The following is a 19,138-nucleotide window of genomic DNA, read 5'->3' on the forward strand; positions in this document are numbered from 1 at the left end:
TACTCTTTGTTGTTCTTGAACATATCATCTGTTCTGAAGCTACAAGTTTCTATGCTTTCATTACAATGATTTACAAAAATAATTAGAGAAACGTGCATTTTAAAGCAAAGTGACTAATAATTTTGCTCAACTCCTCAAATAAGTCATCAATGGTGTTAACATCGTATAGGACTTTCTTACACCCTTCCTCATTTATGGACCTCTAACATCTTTGACAGCAGATGTATTACTTCAGTGTTTCAGCATAATCACATCCATAAACAGTTTCACTTTTTTTAATGTCGAAACTAAACATTTCTGCGAGTTATCATCCACGGAACAAAATAATTATATTGAGCATTCAGAAAAAAAACTGCTCATCTTCCTTGCTTTTGGTATGTACTAGTTTAAAGCATCATACAATTTGGATTTCATGGAAAAGGAGATGCCTTATGATGGATTCAGTATAACCAGAGAGCAACCCGTGTCTCGCTCAAGCTGGGCCACCATATGGCCAACTGGCTTCAGTCATGACAAGCAGACAACTGAAAGAGACATTTTAACTTTCAGGAACTCTTATAAAACACAATTTTTCCACAACCTATTATCACTTTGAAATAAAAAAATATCCAAAAGAATCAAAGGAGCTTTAGAAATTGATGAATTAGCATCCTGTTTGCTTGCACTGATCACCATATCTTACGTACTTGACTTTGTGCTGGGAATGACTTGTGCTTTTTAGTTTTAGTTGCAATTTACATTTTTCTTTTTGATAAAAAATTCAAAAAACCTTTTAGGAGTTGTCATATCGGATTCATTCAGATTTTTGTCTTAATTTCCATTATGATACATTTTATGCCAATACTATTTTTGCTTAGATAACTTGCTTAGATAACTGGTTTTGACTACCATTACCTGGGGTGACTGTTCCCATTTAAACACGAAGTACATTCAATACTGAAACTTTCATATCGTTACACCTTTCTTCTTCGGGTAAACAGGGTTCCATGTTTCACCTGTTCTGAATGGATGAGTGACCGTGGAGCAAACAGTGGAGATGGTACTTGGTAGAGAATTTGCTGTAAATTTCTAAAATCATGTGCAATCTGACACTTAATCAGAAAACTCAGGTCTGAACAACAGCAATCCATTGTGAATGAAAAAAACCCCAGCACACATACACACAAATACAAAAATATTCTGACAAGCAAGAGTTCCAACTGCTCAGAACTTTTATTTCGAGGGAAATCATGGTTAAAATTAAATTAAAATATAAAATTCAGATGGGCAAATCTTCCTTTTACGGAAAAGTGTTGACACAAGGAGAGTAGGCAGCTCTCCAGAGGGGAGGGAGAGAGGGAGGAGGGGAAAGACAGGAATCTACAAAATGAAGTTTCGGGGGGGATGAGCCTGGTCATTCAGGAAGTTATGTATAAAAAAAGAAAGAAAAGACAACAGATGCAGTTAGTTATTATAAACCCCACCCCCATCTGAAATGTCCTCATACGCAATCAGTGCTATAGCTCTCTCCTTTTCCTTTTTCTGGTTTCTTACAGGAAGTTTTAGATCATGTGTCGTCTTCACTCGCTCTCTCACCATCATTGTCATAATTTTCATCCCATTCTGTCTTAATGTAACATCTTTTCCTGCAGTTTTGAAAAAAGTAAACAAAGGTCCTTCAAAAATAAAATGCAGCAACCACATTTCATGTTCTACTATTACATATACAGTATATATATATAAATACATACATAAATATCTTACATGTACAACCAATTTTGAAAAGGGGGGGAAGAGAGAACCCAAAAGACTTATGAGGACTTGTGGAGGTGGGGGGAGTGGGGCCAGGAAGTCCAAGGTTGCTCCTTGTGAGAGTAGTGTGTCTCTTTGTATTTTTTTTGTTTAAGCTTTACACACGCGCACACACACAGCCTTTTGGGGAGGGGTGGTGGGAAGCATTCCTCAGTTGGCCCAGTAGGGGGAGCTGCCATAGCTGGACTTGCTGCCTTGGGTCTTCTGCTGCATGCTGCTGGACTGATTGCGCTGACCAGGTCCACCCTGCAGTTAACAATAAGTGCATTCAGTCAGTTACATATTACACAGAGTAACTTCATAACAGGGTTATCTATTTTCCCTCTCCATCCTTCGCTGCTCATTGCACAGGAAGCATAGATGACTGGTCAAAGAAAACCTTTTACTGTCTGACTCTTAAGTTCATGGAGCAGAGAGGCCCATCAATAGATTTACACACACAAAAGAAGTTTCAAAAATCAGTTCACCTGTCCGTCCTGTGTTAGGTGATGGTGCAGCAGCTGGGAGTGGGGCTGTTGGTGTGGTGGCAGGATGTGCAGGAATGGAGCAGGAGCGTAGCCAGGAGCACCCCCTGGGTTCAGGGGCCCCGTTCCCCCCAGTGCTGATGGCAGGCTGAAGGGAGGCGGTGTCCCTGTGTGGAAGCCCTGCTTGTCAAATGACTGAGGATAACGGAGAGAAGACACAAGAGGTTAAAATACAGGCACACTTGATCAAGTACATGCAGGTGCAATAGCTTGTTAAGTATAATTCCTGAAGAATCTCTGGCTTGTGTCAAAGTATTTCTGTAGCCAAACTCAAAAAATATGAACAGCAAAGGTCAATTTTAACACTACAACTAACCCTTGACCCAAAAACAGACAGAAAGTCACTAACCTGAGTTTTGCTGTAGATTGAACCTCCCATGTCAGGTACTCCTCCTGTACCTGATCCAGACAGTCCAGGTGCTGAGAGAAGAACGAGAATGGGAACGACGGAGATATAGAAAGAGAGGAATTTTGGAGGAAAGGGAAGAGCAAAAAAGGAGAAGAAAACGATAGAGAATAGAGGAAATCAGGGGGGTTAAGGGGGGAAGAAGAACAAGTGTGTCACTTCAATGATGGCTGAAAATTGAGCACTGATTGTTCATTTCCAATGTTAGTAGAAGGGGGCAGCCAGTAGGAAGAAGCAAAGTAAGTGAGGAGGTGCAGAGGCATGTTTCTCACTTTTTTCACCCCTAGCATGTTTCCATTTATGTGCACATCAAAGTGCAATCACACACATGCATATACACACCTTGCTCCAAAACACTCTTGTCTGTTGAATCATCTGCAAGTGTGAGTACATCCGTTTTTCCCACAGGAAAAAATGCCCACTGACTTTGTGTGTGTTGTTAGGGTGTGCGCACATGAGTTGTGTGTGTACCTTTCCCTGGGCCGCTGCCCGCTGACTTGGCCTGTGACTGGGCAGAGCCTCCGTACCCTCCCTTACTGTACTCCCCACCGTGGGCTTGAGATAGGTCATCAAAGGCTGAAGGAGGAGGAGGAGTTCAGAAGAAGAGAGGAGGCAAAGTGAGCGGATAAGAGGGAGATGGAGACCAGATGATGTGAACAGAGGAGAAGGAAGAGGAAGGAGGATTGGAAGAGAAGAGAGGGGGCAGGGGAGAGAGAGGCAGTAAGGTAACCTGACTAATATGGCAGCGGTGTCTATACTGAGCCGTGTCCAACTTCAGCAGGGGGTTTGAGCTATGCATGCAGCACAAGCAAAAAACACAGGCCCAATTCCACACGCACATGCAGCATTTGGTGTACATGTATAAAGAGTTGAAAGTTGAATTCTCTTTTGTCTCCCTCTTCACACAAAATTAATACCAAGGTCTCTGTAAACAGTCATTTTGATAATACCTGCACTGTACAGCTGTACCAAGCTGTTGATATACATGAGACACCAAAAAGTGACACTAACAGTGTTAGGACGAAATAGTAGCTTGAGTACGTTTGAGCATCAGTGAAAAACCAGACAGAAGTAACAGGTCAGATGAGCCACGAATGGCAAACAACAAGTTCAACAATTGAAGTAACCTCACAACTACTTTGTGTGGCAGGATGCTGTGATCGTTTAGCTGTAATAATTCCAGACACACTTGTGTCATCAGCTCAATGACACAAACTAAAGTCTATTCATAAAATGAATTTAAACTTGTAATAGAACTTTTTTTTTTTTTTAAAAGTCAATCTGGGGAAAAAAAATCTACAATTAACTCTGCAAATTGTCAGACAGAACCGTCCTGGTTTTGTCCGAGTCATACCTGTGCCATATGCATGCTGTCCATAACTGGGCTGATGCTGTGTATGGTATTGATTGGAAGGGTTGGCCAGACCCATCGCAGGTTGCTTGGCTGAAGCAGGAGGCACAAAGACGGTGGGGCCATACTGGAAGGCTGAGGGAACCCCCGGCACACCAGCATAGTATGGCAGACCTGTGAGATTGGGAGTTAGATATATAACTAAAGTGCAATGAAAGCAAAATGCTATGAAACCATCTTTAAAATTAAATGGGTTCTTTTGTTAAAGGGAAGTCTTGCAATAAAACAGTCTGCAAATTGACTTCATGTCTTTATTCTGTCAACAGTCATCTAAAAAACACTTTAATGTTTAACATGCAAATGGACCTTATTTGCGGGCACCCATATGATCGAGGGGTGATAGTAACAAGATATGAGATTGGCTGGAGTAAAAATGTTGCTTTTCCTTACCGGTGTATCCGTAGCCAGGAGGAAGAGGGGGGTTCAGGAAGGCCTGGTTCTGTGTCTGCTGACCTTGGCTCTGACCCTGGCCCTGCCCCTGTGTTCCCGCCTGCGGAGCCTGCTGGGGCTGTGATTGTACCCCGGCTGTAGACAGGCTGGTTGGGGGAGCTGGAGACGAAGAGTCATTCCTGCCAAATTTTGTTGCCTCACCTGCACACAGAACGAGGGTAGTTAAGACAAAACAGTTTTTGCAGCTAACCTGAATTGGCTTTGCTCCAATAAGGAAATATCCCCATAATGATGTAATGAACTTAATATGTTCATGTGCATATATGACTAGTTTACATGAAATGAAAAGTAGCACAAAAAGAGCAATAATTACTTTTATTAAATAGGGCAATTGTTTTTGTTCAGTGTCTGTGAGTTAGCAGCACATTATGAACTATAAAGTGGAAAAGTCAAGTTCAACAAAAAATGTGACCTACCAGAATAAGGATTATTAGCCAGGCCATCTCTTCCAGGCATAGTTGCTGTGGTACCAGGGAATGTTACACCATAATAGTCCTGTGTAGGAAGACAAAAAAAAAAAATGAAGGCGTGCAAAAACGCAGTCCTTCCCATTGTGTTACAAATCTGTACAGCTTAGAATCATAAATGGCTTTGGAATTATTACTTCCTTCAGTTCTTTCACAGTCCTTGCAGAGTACGTATTGCAAAATGCAATCACAATAGCCTAAGAAACTGAAAATATCCACACTGACGACAACATGTTTTCACATGTCTACCATGTATTTCATCCTTTTATGCACTAAACAAAACTAACTCACCATAGGAAGACGAGACTGTAGCATTTGCAAGTCCTCATATCCATAGATTTGCTGTTGAAATCAAAGGGAAGAACGGGTGATTATTCAGCACCATTTCGGGGAATCTTTACTCACACTCAATGTGGCCTTCAAACAAAATTGTATTTTTAATCCGTTTTAGCTTCTAGTCAAGTTTTTTCAGTGTGTTCCATAGTCATTGTGCTTGAATTGAACTCAAAACATTATTTAGAATTTAATGTGCAAAGACATTAAACCATATAAAGGCACTGATGACAGAGGGCTTAAACAGATCTGTGGGTAAGGCCCTTCAGAAAGACACCAACACAAATCTAAATTTAGTGACACAAACCTCATTGCCCTTAAAAAAAACCCATGGGGCTCATTAAAAGAGATAGAAGTAAATAAATAATTAGAGGAGTTACCGGGTAAGCAGGGAGCAAGCCACCAGGGCCCATGATGTACTGGTTAGCCAGGAGAGGCGGCACTCCTTGGGCCAAGTTGGGAGGAGCTTTACCTGGAAATGAAGAGAATTTTTTTGGATTGACTCATAAAAAGGGCGGAGAATCAAACAACTTATGAGTGCCATCTTGGGGATTATGTGGGTAACATAATATAGATACATTTATATAGATATGAACTGTCTTAGTTGATATTTGGAAAAACAATTACATGAATTAAAGTTGTAAAATATAAAACAAGAAAAATTGTGTTTGAAGATGATTTTTCTTGTTTTGCAAAAGTTGTTCTTGCATTTTGGTGATTTGATGTCTGTGTGTACACAGGAGCTTACCCGATGTAGTGGTGAGCAGTGGTGCGGTGCGGCTTCCTGCAGCTGACAGTGCGGTGTTTGTGCCATTAGGCGTTAGCCCTGGTGCTCCAGATTGGTGCAGACCATTGGTGGTTGAGCTGCTGACAGCCTGGGGAGCTACATGACTGGGATTGACAGCTTGACTGGACGACGATGATGAAAATGCATGGAGGTTGGCTGTACTGCTGCTTTCCTCATTACTCATCTGATGGAGTGGGACAAGAGCAGATACGGTGTATGAGAAGAGAATCAGCAACTGTTTTGCAGGTAAAGAAATTGATTTTTATAGTTTAAGTTTTCTTTCAAGCTCTCACTCAAATAACCTGACTGCACAAGGAGTGAATGTCTATCCTCAAGCAAATATACCATGGCCTTTTATTACCCCGGATCAAGAATGATGTTAGAGCCATCTTATGTCACACTAAATCACGTAAATGTACACACACTTACAGTTAGGGAAGAGCTTGTGGCGAGGGCCGATACAGATGAGTGAGTACTGGTCACGTGACTAGAAAGAGAGCAAAATTAATCTTTCAGCCTGTTTAAATCTGATGTAACAAAAACGGAACGTAGTCCAGGAAGCATGAACAAGTGGATGGGAGATTCAGTGAATGATATTTCCACATAAAAGGATTAGGATATGTGCTTGTAAGCATCATTATCTCCACAGAAACAGCAATACCAAATGTTAATGTGAATCCCTTACCTGAGCGAGGGCATGGCTGTGGAGTGAGAGGGTGTAACTGCAGGGGATGGCATGTGGTGGCTGGGGCCACTGTCACTTGTCATGACAGGAGACTCTGTTTTCATTGTTCTAGACGTTGAAGTTGCTGGTTTTAAAAGAAAAAAGCACGATTAATTTGGAGTACATTTTGTGTGATGGTTACAAAAGATGGGTTGAGTGTGCCCTGCTCCTTATCAAACCTCATCCCCTGCTCTTAAAGGACTCTTTCCTCTTCCTATCGGATGCATTAAACAATCAATATTAATTATATCCTAATTTATCCGGTACTCCAGTGCAGTTCTCAAGAAAAGACAATCATGTACTTACTGTCCTGTGTGCTCTGCGTCTTCATGCCACTGTAGCCATTCTGTGAAGAAAAAAGGTTCAAAGTTTAAGTTGCATTTCTCAGTATTCTGTTATTAAGCGGAAACTTTCTAGAAAGCGGTGTACATTATTTTGTTGTTTAGATTACTTATGCGTGCACAGAGAAAAATAGTTCTCCTCACCGTTAGAGCAGCAGCTGTGGGGACGTCTTTGTTCTGAGAGAAGCCCAGGTGAGGTGGCAGGGACCTTGGGCCACTGGTCTCGACGCGGCTGGCTGCCGTAGGGGCTGTAGATGAGGGTGGAGCAGCTGCACTTGGAAGACCCAGGGAGGGGGAGGGCGTGGCACTGGGTAAGCCCAAGGATGGTGAGGGGAAGCTGGGATCTGATACAGCTGAGGGTAAGGTGGGTAGGCCGCTCATGTGATCACTGTCCACAAGGAGGAGAGACAGTAAAATAAATGTACTATTAACATAGTGAGTGGATGCCGTATTGCTAATTTAAGGTAAAGCATAAAAGTCCTTTTTAGCTGCAGAGTTTATGCTAGACTTTTTTTTTTTAATATTCGAGAAATCAGGCCATATAGAAAAGCTATCGGACATATGCATTGAATAGCAACATATGCCTAATTAATTAATTAATTAATAAAAACAGATGTCAATAATTAACCTTTAAACGGGAATAAGAATGTTGACTGATTAATACTATTGGATAAACAGTTAAAAACAAAAAGTTTTGTTGCACATCTCTGCGTTCTTGGGACATCGATACCGTCTGATCAAGTATTCTCCGTGGCAGGTCTCACAATCAACAAACTGCACACCAGACTAAACCCACAGCATGTCAACATGTTGCTATATCCTCAACAAAACCAGTAAACAAACTGTCTCCTACATAATAAGGACTGGTGTAGGCCTGGCCTTATTTTAAGTTTCCATAGCCTGTTATTAATGTATTGACAGGCACAGCAGCGTAACTCAATTATTTAAAACTTGTTGACACGTCGTCAGGATTGGACAAGATATTATGTTTATTAATGTTCTGTGTGCTGACCATCAAAGAAAGGCCTGATGTTTATTTGCCTTTTTTCTGCTGCTGGATCACAAGGCTGTATTATCCATTTCGTGCGTAATGGGCACTGGACAGTGTAGGCTATTCATATCTGCGGGCAGGATTGTCGGTTCCACAGGTAGTTATGTTTAAGGATTCTAAAAAATGTACCCTTTTAGTTGCGTGTGTGTGTGTGTGAGTGTGTTTCTGCAAGTATTAGAGAGTGCGCGCATCAGAATAAGCGCACGTAGAGCTTGTTGTCTCTGGCCAAGAGGCCACGCTCTGCAGCCACACAGGAATGACAGGAATTGTGCTGGCAGTCTTTGGCAGCTTTGCCCAGTCGGAGTAGATTTCCCCAAAATCCCGAATTACAATTTCACAGGCCATGGGGAATTTCAACCCGCCATAGCCACGTAGCGCCATCATCATCGGCACTGCACCTGGCGCAGAACCAAGAGTACCGAGATGCAAATGATGGCTCACACTGCGCCGTTGTCCGTCTCCGCCTGTCCATCTCTCCATGTTTTAAGAGTGGACATAAAGGCTGCACGAGTTAATATAAGTTATTTTGGCAACATGTCAATTTTAATTAACATAATAGGCTATTCAATACGCCATTACATATATTTTAATTAGTTATTTAGCTTATTTTCCCACCGGACATTTTGGCTGATATGTTTATCAGCCGGACCCAGCAAATAGCCGGTACATACCAGCTAACGTAAACCCTGGCTGCAACTCAGCTCATATGAAGAAATTCTCTAAATCCTTTTGACTCTTTGATGAATGTACCCTTGGCTACAGAACGTGCTCTGCTTTACGCATGGTGCAATCTTGTGTATTTGTCCAGAATACGAACTTGGCAACCATGCAAGCGTCTAAAATGTTAAAATAACTTCACATAGACAGACAACTCTGTGCCAACTCAAAACATTTTACACACCTTACAGTTCCTGGCTTAGTGAACAGGCTGCTCTGTGGCTGCTGAGTGGGAACAGCGCTTGGAACAGACATGGGTGCTGGAGCTGCTGGAACTGGGGCCTGAGCAGGGGCTTGCTCCCTGGCCGACTCCGTCTGTGCCATGTCTACCGCTCCACTACCAGCCTCAGACCCAAAGTCCAGAGCTCCAAATTGAACATTCAGGCCAGGAATGTCTGCTGAGCCCGGCATCTCCACTGCTGACGATGGGATCTGAGAAAACAAAAAGGGCATTGAAAATGATTCTGCTTGTTACTTTTCTATACTACTTTTTTGTAATAAAAAAGGTCCAAATGTCAGAAGAGCTTACCTTTGAAGGAGGAGGTACTCTGCGTCTCTGTGTCTTTAGCTGCCGCTGTGGGGCTTCTGTGATTGGAGGCTCCATTCCTGGCATCTTGACTCCTGGAGAAGGTCCATCTCTCACAGGAGGGACAGAGGACTCATGACCTGAAGGAGATGGAAGGTGGCAGTGCCATTCACAATGTTATTAAAAACACAGCTCTAGGATCAAAATAATTGTAACAAAGCTATTGTGGCTAAAATATAGAACAATCTGCTGCTGCTGGTATTTTCAATAATAGACATATTAAACTACAAGTAGCCACACTTAAGTGATGTGGTTTGGTATGTAAACTTTCACATCTTAAATGAAGTAGAATACTGTTCTAGAGTCCTACCTGGTGGTGTGGGGACCTGGGGAGCATGCGACTGAGACAGGCTCAGAGGCTCTGTGGTGGAAAGGATGGAGGACTGTTGTTGCCTCTGAGCTAGCTGGCTGAGCACTGCTGATGGCTCTGGCTGAAGCTTCATCTCCACTAAAGAGAATAGGGATATACATAGAAAAATAATTACTACAACTATTGTAATGCAATGTACCTCTTGCATTATTGTCATAAAAAACATCTGTATTGGATGTATTATTTAATGCAAGATAAACTTACAGTGTTGGGCAGTAACAGGACCGTTCTCAACCCTCTGAGCTTTGACCTCTACAGAGGGAGAGGAGGCAGGAGCAGGGTTCTGTGTTGGAGGTGGCCCTGCATCTTTGGAAACATTACTGCTGCTGCTGGGGGCCAACGTCTGACTGACTCTCTGACCAAGCCGAGGCCCGTTGAGCTGCTCTGAAGTCCTCATGTCAGGGGCAGGTGTTGGCTTTGGTCCGCTAAGAGACCCAAAACCAGAGCCCAGGACTGAGGACTGTGAGAATGAGAGAAGCAAGGGGAGAACTGAATACACAGAAATCATATATCAGTGTGTAGGCAAATAGAGATGCAAGTGTTGGCTGGTGCTTGCACATGTGTAAGTGTGTGTATGCGTGGCTGTCTGTACCAGTGCAGCATGTGCGTAGGTGGTACCAGCAGAGGCGGCATGGGCATAGCTGTTGGCTGTGGCGTGTGCGTAGCTGTGTGTTGCGGTGCGTCCATTGTGGTGGGAGTTGGTAAAAACCAGGCTTTGACCCAAATCCTCGGCTGAGGGGCCATCGACTATCGCCCCCAACTCAGTGTCCATTGAAGCCACTCCAGCTTTGGGTAGCAGGCTAGCCAGGTCGACACTGTTGGGAAACAGTAGACAAGGCGCAGAAAACATTTCATTTCATTTCAAAAATAAAGCCTGCACGTTGTAAGTTGATTCGACTGACGGCAGAAGGGCTTACTTTTGTCCAGGTGTGGTGTGGTTCACTGGAGCAGAAGAGGCAGTGAATACCTTGGTCTCAGACAACTGTGAAAGAAGACAGGAAGTAAAGTCAACCCTGAGATTAATATAGGCACATGTATAGACAGCCTCAAGCTAAAGCTATTTAAACCTCTTTCAAATATTTAACAAAGTGCTGCCTTACATCCTCATTCCAGTCTTCGGAATTCCAGTCTTCTACATTGCCTGCCCATGGTCCTAGCAAACAGAAAATCAGCCAGGTTAGTTTCCACAGCCACACTATACTCATTATGTTAGCAAGAATTAGTTGTCCCAGAGTAGTGTTACAGCACCATGGATTCTTTACTATAAAATGAAAATTGTTAGCTATTGAATCTGATCAGTGAAATTTAATTTGCCCCATTCAGCTTGAAATCTCTGACAATTAAGCCATTGTACAGCAAAAGTAAGGGAACCAAAAGGCATCAAAACATTGCATCTTTTGTTCAGCTATTTTCCTTACCAGTTCCCTCAGCAGGTTCGTTACCGTCCCCTTCCCATGTCTCCTGCCGAGCTCCAGAGTTAGCTGTGTAGTCAGCAGGATTGAAGGTGCTGTAAGAAGGAAAGTGGAAATAGAAAAAGTGAAGAGCCCTGATTAAAAAGTGAGCCAACATTAAGGAAACTGAAGGGAATAGCCTGGTCTGTTGTGGCTACTGTTTGTTGCTGTAATAGTTACAGAATAAGGAGATTCAGAAACATAAGTTTTTCCACAAATTTTTTGTTTAGATATGTGCTTGTAATCACCATCATCACCTCCTTTTCAACTTCAGGTGTAATATTTACACTTAAAATATGTTCTTCTTACCCCATTCCCTGGGAGGAGAATCTGTTGCCAGCAGCTGCTCTTCCTCTACCGCGACCCCCTGTCCCTAAGGACACACAAAACAACCAGATGACCGTAACTGACTGGTCCCTTACATCCCCCAACTTTTCGGTAATCATTTTTTTTGAGATGGCTTGTGTGTGTGTATGTGTTAGTGACTTATATTTTCCCCGCTGTGGGATTTACAAAGATTATCTTTTGCATAGTCATTATATCTACATACATGTTTCTTATTTTCTTTATGTTTTTAGTCCAGCTTTTGTTGTAAATTATTGCATTTCTTTAGGACAGATTGCTAAATATATTGACAATACAGAGTTATGCAGAGAAAAAAAAAGTCAAACATGAGCCTAAATTTATGTCTTACTACCTACGTGAATTTTTCCACTGTTAAAGCATAACCACCATATGGCAATTCTTCTGAATCAGCCAGATTAACTCTCACCACTCTTAGATCAGTTCATGTTACACAGCAACTGTACATATCCAGTCAGATTCTCCTACCTCCAATCTCCTGCACTCTTGACCTCCCCCCACCCCCAACTGCCATCACACACAAACAAACACTACCACCACCACACACAGCAGCTGCGGGGACTGAGCACATTCCAGACATGTTGAGTGCTGCAATATTTTAAATGCCTACAGACACAAATAGATATGCTGCCAGCTCACCAAAACATGCACAATAACATGAAAGTCAATTCCCAGCTAAATACTGCACACACAATAACAAACATTACAATTTGCAATAGGGCTGAGGTTTTAAATGTTAACTTTAAATAATGTGTCATATACACGTTACCCTCATCTGACTTACCTTGACAATACTTTGGTTTACAAAGCAAAAATATTTTTACATTTCAAAAGGCTCATTTTAGTTTTATCCTGTAGTTATTGAAATCCCTTTACATCTCCAGAGACTTGGGGAAAATTAAGCTAACTGCTAGCATTAGATACCACTGAGTCCCCATCTTTGTACAATAGAACCTTGCACTTGGACTCATTAACAAAAGCCAATGGGTTCAATAAACATAAAAATATGCCATTTTCTGTATTGCTCACCTCTGCCCCGACCTCTGCGTCCTGGGTCTCCCCGTCTCTCTCCAGGAGCCACCTCAAAGCCATTTTCCTCTACCCGACCTGGAATACATTATGAAACATAGTTTAGCTGATGATTCCAAATCTAGGCTACTCATCTCTCAGACAGGATAAACATCTTTCACCCCTATCTTACCTTCACGCCCTCGGCTGATGCCTCTGCCCCTCCTGTTGGACCCCCCACGTCCACGACTTGCCTCCCTCTCCAGTCCTTTCTTCTCCCTGCTGTCCTTTATCTCTGAGGGTCCTCCTTCTTTCCCAAGGCTCCGCTTCTTCCCCACAGTCTCCCAGGAGTTCTGACAGATATTAAGCAAAGAATGAGGTTGACCATAAAAACATCTATATTGTAATTAAAAGTGTTCATGGTTCTAGATTCTTCTAAAACCCAGAGTAATTGCCATATGAAAAAGGAAAACAAGAAAGATATGCGTTTAAGCATGTGAATGTAGTCCTACTGTGTCAGAGGTGCTCTCCAGAAGGAAATTGATGGCTCTGTTTACGTCTTCGTTGCAGTCATGGAGGGCTACCATGCACTCATCTTGAGTCTTCCCAGTAACCTCAATCAGCTGTGAGTATGGAAAAGAGGAACACAAGCTATGAGTTAGACTACATGGGAAGCATTGAGGATCCCAATGTACAAGAATTCTAGGAAGATATTCTGTTAATATAGATAATTTGTCTGAATATGTGAATGCACAAACACATACCTGTTTGACCTTGTCTTCAAAGTCTGCATCATTTTTGTCGTAGATCATTTGGGCTAAACGAATCTGCTCTGCCGTAGCCTGATAAACAAAGTTTGGTAAGAAACAAAACAACCTGGAATACATGGCACCTGGCCACAATATGTTATCAAGACACTACGATCCCCATTAAAGTACACAATGCAGGATGCAGTCACCTAAGAGTGGGAAATTCAATTTTACATTCCTCACACATTTTACTTCCAACATTAGTATGACAACATTCAATACAAAATGACAATATTTGATTTTTAAAATTTACATTTTAAATTAAAAAAATACAAACTTATGATTCAATTAAGCAGGACAATTCTGAATGCCTGGCCAAAACTCTGTATGTAAAATGGTGAAAACCAACCTGTATCTGTTTCTGTGGTTGTGTTGTTTGTGTGGTGGTGGGCAGCGTTTTGTCCCGAGTCCCCCGGGATTGATTGCTGACCACGGAAGTCATCATATACAGTATATACAAAACAATGTATGTACAAAATAGAAAAATCTGTGAGGGGAGACATAAACAAAGTAAAATTACTGCCGACTCTGGGATGGTTGTTACATCAAAATTCCAAGTAAAATTTAACACTGAATAAAGGGCCAATGCAAGTACAATTAACTTTATATCAACCTTCCGAGACTCACTGTAGTCAAGTATACCATGTAAGACTATAACCCCATCTGTTGCCTCCCACCTCCCAGTTTAAATTTAGCCAGCCGGGGGGGGGGCTGTCCTGGTGTCAACTTACAACCCTCCCTCAGTGTCAGACATTAAGAGCAGTGAGTATGCACTAGCATGTTAGGTATGGATTAAACCCCTTCTTCCCCTTTTGGGATCTAATTAAGGGCAGCAAGTAAACAAAAAATAGTCGGGGCTCCATTGCAGCCTAACGTTGGTTAAGGTAGTACAACTACCCTGCGTTATATTATGTGATATACTGGTATTGGTTACTAGCTAGTTGCTGTACTACCAACTGACAATTTGCCATCGTGGGAAGACAACAACTGAGACCCACCAGCTGTGGGCACACTATTGTCTGACCATCTTATCTTGGCTGGCAGACAAAATTTTAACGTTATGATAAAGCTACTGATATCAGTCTCTTTCCATCGCCGACATCTAACGCAAACGATTATTAAATGATAGTCTTATTTAGGTAAACGTTAAAATAAGCTCGACAGAAATATGAGCCGCACTGACTCACGTTCACATCAGCGTTTAGTCAACTGACGTTAGCTCGCGCTAGCTTCAACCTGGCTAACCGCTCGTCTTTGTTCCGAGCCTTCGACTCACGGTCCCTACCGTTAAACTGACAAACTATACTCGTAACAAATAAGCAGTCTAGCATAGACAACAACGCTTCCTGTCAATGTTAAAGCTGTTATTACGATCCTACAGATTCAGTAACAAAAAATAAACAAGTGTGGCAAGTGCGACGACGTATCCCTTTGTGTAACATCAAGAGAAAAGCTAACCTCAGCGGCAGACTGAGCTAAAGTTAGCAACAGGATAACATAACTGAAACGAAAAACACCGCGTGTTACATAAATATTAGCAACGGCCGTTTTCAATAGCTTAGCGAAGATAAGAAAGATAGTATGGGTATGAGGGGGAGAAAAGTTGTCGAAAATCGCATGGCCCGCTAATGTTGAGGTAAGATACCATTACTGGGCTAAATGCCCCGGCATGTGAACGGCCCGTCCGCATACAATGCAGCACTACAGTATGGATACAACGGTGGCTAGCTAGCGAGTTTGTTAGTTAGCTAATCACCGCACAGGACGAAGAAGTTCTCTGATTCGACCGCTCGGTTTACCTTAAACTAATTGAAAACTATACGAGACAACGTTTATGTCGTTTAAACGACTTATAAATCGAAAATATTAGCACAATAAATCTTTATTCTTTCTTTTACCTGCTAACACGCTTCGCTCAGCCAGCAGCAGATGCTGTCACGTGACCCACCGCGCCGTTGTTAAACGTTGCGAAGCCGAATGTGCCAATCAAAACCCACCGAACTGGTCAGGTGGTTTAACACCGTGCCCTAACGTGCGCGTTCCCGTCCCGGAGCGAGCTTCGTTGAAAAGTTTTGTCAGTCTGGTGAAAATATTGGGTGTAAGCAGTTTTATTTGCAAAGATTTTTATGATGATGTCGCTATATTGAGCAAAAGACGGCACAGTCCAATTTGCTTAACGGAAATCAGAAATATGATAAGTTACAGGATAATTTTTAAGTTAAATAATCAGTTTTTTAAACCATAACATACTTCGTAAGTTTCTTTGATGATGGTGTTACACTGACAAGTGCTCCTGTGTTAAAGCTGCCTTGATATATACTCCAGTTAATCGGCCTATCACCTTTACACGCACACATGATATTTAAATGTATATGGAATAATGGAATGGGATGGAATGGGGGGAACATATTAGCACGCAGTAACACTCACAAAATAATAATCAAATCACCCTTGAACCTGAAAAAATTTATTTCATAACACAGAATACAGCATCTGATCAGCAAGCAAATTAAATTCAAATTTAAATCCCTAGTGCCAGTATAAAAACAGAATACAAAAAACTGTTGCACCAAAAAATCTTTTGTTGTATGACAAGTAAACAGCGCAGAGCAAAATATTTATGTGCTTCTTCTAGTGTAACAAAACAGAAGGCCAGCTTTAATGAGAAGTGCCTGGTCTTCATTGGGTTGCAGGTAAACTTTTGGCCTTGGTCAAATACATAAACAAGCTCATGTCTCAAAATTATTATGTGCTATAATTTACAGGGGGAAAAAACCCCAAGATTAGTTATTTCTTGAGACCAAAAAGGTAAGCCAAGAGCAAAGCTGGGGGAAAACAATCAGTCTGATATTAGGACTGACTCCCATAATTTGACCAAGACTTGATTTGTAAAAGAAGAAGTTGGATTAGGTTTAATTAAAAGTTACAGTGTATCGTTATAAATAGCAGCTATTAAAGTAACTTCATGTCTGAATATAATGTTTCCACCTTTGTGTTACACATCTCAGTCTTAAAATGAACATAAGTAAGACTAAATATGTATGATTTTTATAGTATACTGTATGCATCTGAACCATTATGTATACAGCATTACAGATCCAAGAGAAAGAAACAACCTGCACCTACACACACACACACACACACACACACACACACACACACACACACACAAATCAACCTGTAGAATACACAGGCATATAAATGGACATACTTTTTCTAATACATAATCCAGTATATTTCTGGTTCCGTGGTGTTAACCTGAAGTCACCTCAACATTATTCAAACTAAAACAACACATATAGATCTAGACTGTATTTACAGTTGTCAGTGAGAAATGTATTGTCGCACATAAACCACATGGCTTTTCATGGCTGGCATGTTTTTCAGACTATAGTTTGCATTAAAAAATTGCTAATTAGCACTTATTAGCTCAGTTTAAGAAAATAATCTGATTATGATTTTCTTCTCATTGGTTGTGCTTGTTTGCTTGGTTATGACTGAATTTTAGATGTGGTTGCAGCTGAGCTATCATGTTGTGGACACACTTAGACTTTCTCTCCATAATCTCCTCCAGCTTGTGAACATACTCTTCAAATGCCTGTTAAGATAGAGAGACCATGAGTGAGGAATGACAAGAGTGTGATATCAATTCAAAATGTACAATTTACTAAAAAGAAAGAAACAGAAACAATGTGGCTTTGAGATTTCCTTACCATATCAGGGCACTGGCACAGGAGAGTCCCCTCTTTATGCCATAAAGCTTCCATCTCTTCTAGCTGCTCCCAGTGGGCCTGGACCACACGCCACCTAAAGATTGGATTAGATTGCTGGTTTTCCATATCTATCATCAAAGAGGTCTGTATGATTTCTGTATCTTATATGTAGGATTACTATGTAACTAGATTTTAAAATCCCTTCAGCATTACAGGGTTTTATCATTTGGAACTTACGCCTCGCAGACATTAAGGTTATTCTGTAAGCAAAATTCAGAGTTTTTTTAATACTTACTTGGTGTGATCCAAGTTTTCCAGCATAGGCAGATGGATCATGTTTCCAGTTTCCTGTTTGCAAGTGATCCCTTGAATATTTGATTCTATCAGATTGTTTGCTTGCAGTGCGATGTTGGAGTTGCTGGATGGGACTGAATTAACTGTGCGACACTGCTTTGGCAATGCTTTCAACTGGCCCAAGACATTATCTGGTGGTGTTTTTAAAATGGAAAAAGCAGGTCTGACGTGCACATTGTGTGGCAGTATATTGGAGGTTCCATTTGTCTTTGTATTGTGTGATCTGGGTGAACCAGTGTTCCTAGATTTCTGGACAGATGATGAGATGGAGTGCTGGATAAAAGTTTGCATAGAAGCAGCACATGTGGAGGGTTTAATTGGGGATGCTGGGGCTTTGCTGCCCAGGACTTCAATAGCTGGCCTGGTTTGGGGTTTGTGATTGTTCTCTTGGTCCTGGACAGAAGTCTGCATAACCCCTTGCCCTTGCGGCATCGCCAAAGGAGACAAGCGAAATTCTACATCTTCATCCGCTACAACTTTGCTTGCCATCTCCTCATATGCAAGACTGTCTTTTTCCACTACCTTCCTTTTATCTTCTCTCCTTCCATTATCAAGCGGACAGTGGAGTGAGCTGTTGCCCAGTTGCCCTTTGACGAACGAGGCTGTGGCGACCTGTTGGTCCACTTGAAGTAAGGAGACACTGAGGGGGTCCATGATTTGGCTGAAAGAATCTGTAGAAGTTTCTTCTTGAGGTAAAACTGACGTTTTGACTTTGACCTCTGGATTGGTGTGTGCCTGAGTGTCATCTGGATTTTCAGATAATAAGCGAAGGCGCTCAGCTGGTATTTTATATCCATTCTGTGCGGTAGGATTGGTTTGAGGTAGTGCAGCTGAATGAGCATTTGAGAATTGTCTTCTATTAGCCTTAGCATCTTCTCTACAGCTGCTTGATGGCACTCTCAGTTGGGCATTTTGCAATGGTAGCTGCAGGTCATTTGAGGTGCATCGGACATGATTTAACCTCTGGGGAAGTTCACTGAGTTTTTCAGGGGTTGGAAGTGTGTGGGTGTGTTCGCACCCTGGGGAGAGTGGTCGTTCTGCTGGAGCTCTTACATGGGATGACTCAACAGCAGGGTGGTGAAAGAGACTGCTGGTGTCATTGCTCTCATACTCCTCTGTGCTCCACACTGCATGAGCTGGGATATCTGAGGTATCTAGGCCTTCCACACCCACTTCTCTCCTCTCCTCTGAATCACAGTTGTAATACACTTGTGCCTCTACAGCAGCTGGCCTTGCACCTGTCATGCCGCCTGCCTGTTCTGTCTCTGTTGTTGCCACCCAAGCCCACCTCCTCCCTCCTTCTTCAATCCCAGCTGGCCTCAAGTCTTCCTTCCTTACTCTTACATCTCCTCCAACTGAGTCACCACCACCAACCTCATCCTTATATTTAGTGTACCGTGGACATGTTTCAGTATGTAAGCCAGCCTCTCCACTGGAAACAAAAGGGCACTGTCCTCTGTTGCCATCACTATTAACCTTCAC

The 19,138-nt window shown here is 42.0% G+C and overlaps 1 protein-coding gene and 1 long non-coding RNA gene across 4 annotated transcripts; both read right to left on the reverse strand.

Annotated features, from left to right (window-relative positions):
* Window positions 1–1,193: 1,193 nt before the first annotated feature.
* LOC138609979 (ubiquitin-associated protein 2-like) lies at window positions 1,194–15,552 on the reverse strand. Of its 3 annotated transcripts, XM_069682667.1 has the most exons (30): window positions 15,488–15,552; window positions 13,939–14,076; window positions 13,545–13,622; window positions 13,293–13,403; window positions 12,974–13,133; window positions 12,802–12,879; window positions 11,719–11,782; window positions 11,377–11,465; window positions 11,059–11,111; window positions 10,876–10,940; window positions 10,551–10,773; window positions 10,163–10,418; window positions 9,899–10,036; window positions 9,532–9,668; window positions 9,187–9,434; window positions 7,379–7,622; window positions 7,200–7,239; window positions 6,855–6,978; window positions 6,599–6,656; window positions 6,131–6,353; window positions 5,763–5,854; window positions 5,341–5,391; window positions 4,999–5,077; window positions 4,523–4,723; window positions 4,076–4,246; window positions 3,193–3,297; window positions 3,064–3,096; window positions 2,665–2,735; window positions 2,259–2,450; window positions 1,194–2,037 (listed from the first exon to the last, which is right to left on the reverse strand). In XM_069682667.1, the coding sequence occupies exons 2-30, from the start codon at window positions 14,032–14,034 to the stop codon at window positions 1,942–1,944; spliced, it is 3,576 nt and encodes a 1,191-aa protein (XP_069538768.1). In that variant the 5' UTR covers window positions 14,035–14,076; window positions 15,488–15,552; the 3' UTR covers window positions 1,194–1,941. The 3 variants fall into 3 exon arrangements, with proteins under 3 accessions (XP_069538768.1, XP_069538769.1, XP_069538770.1); XM_069682668.1 differs by lacking the exon at window positions 3,064–3,096; XM_069682669.1 differs by lacking the exons at window positions 3,064–3,096; window positions 3,193–3,297.
* Window positions 15,553–17,062: 1,510 nt separating this feature from the next.
* Window positions 17,063–17,716, reverse strand: LOC138610978 (uncharacterized). Its single transcript, XR_011309590.1, has 3 exons — window positions 17,598–17,716; window positions 17,303–17,396; window positions 17,063–17,187 (listed from the first exon to the last, which is right to left on the reverse strand). It is a non-coding gene; the product is annotated as an uncharacterized lncRNA (long non-coding RNA).
* Between the last annotated feature and the right edge of the window lie 1,422 nt (window positions 17,717–19,138).

This window comes from Semicossyphus pulcher, unplaced genomic scaffold (genome assembly GCF_022749685.1).
Source record: "Semicossyphus pulcher isolate SPU_LCO1_2020_fin unplaced genomic scaffold, fSemPul1.0.p SCAF_6, whole genome shotgun sequence".
Lineage (NCBI taxonomy): Eukaryota > Metazoa > Chordata > Actinopteri > Labriformes > Labridae > Semicossyphus > Semicossyphus pulcher.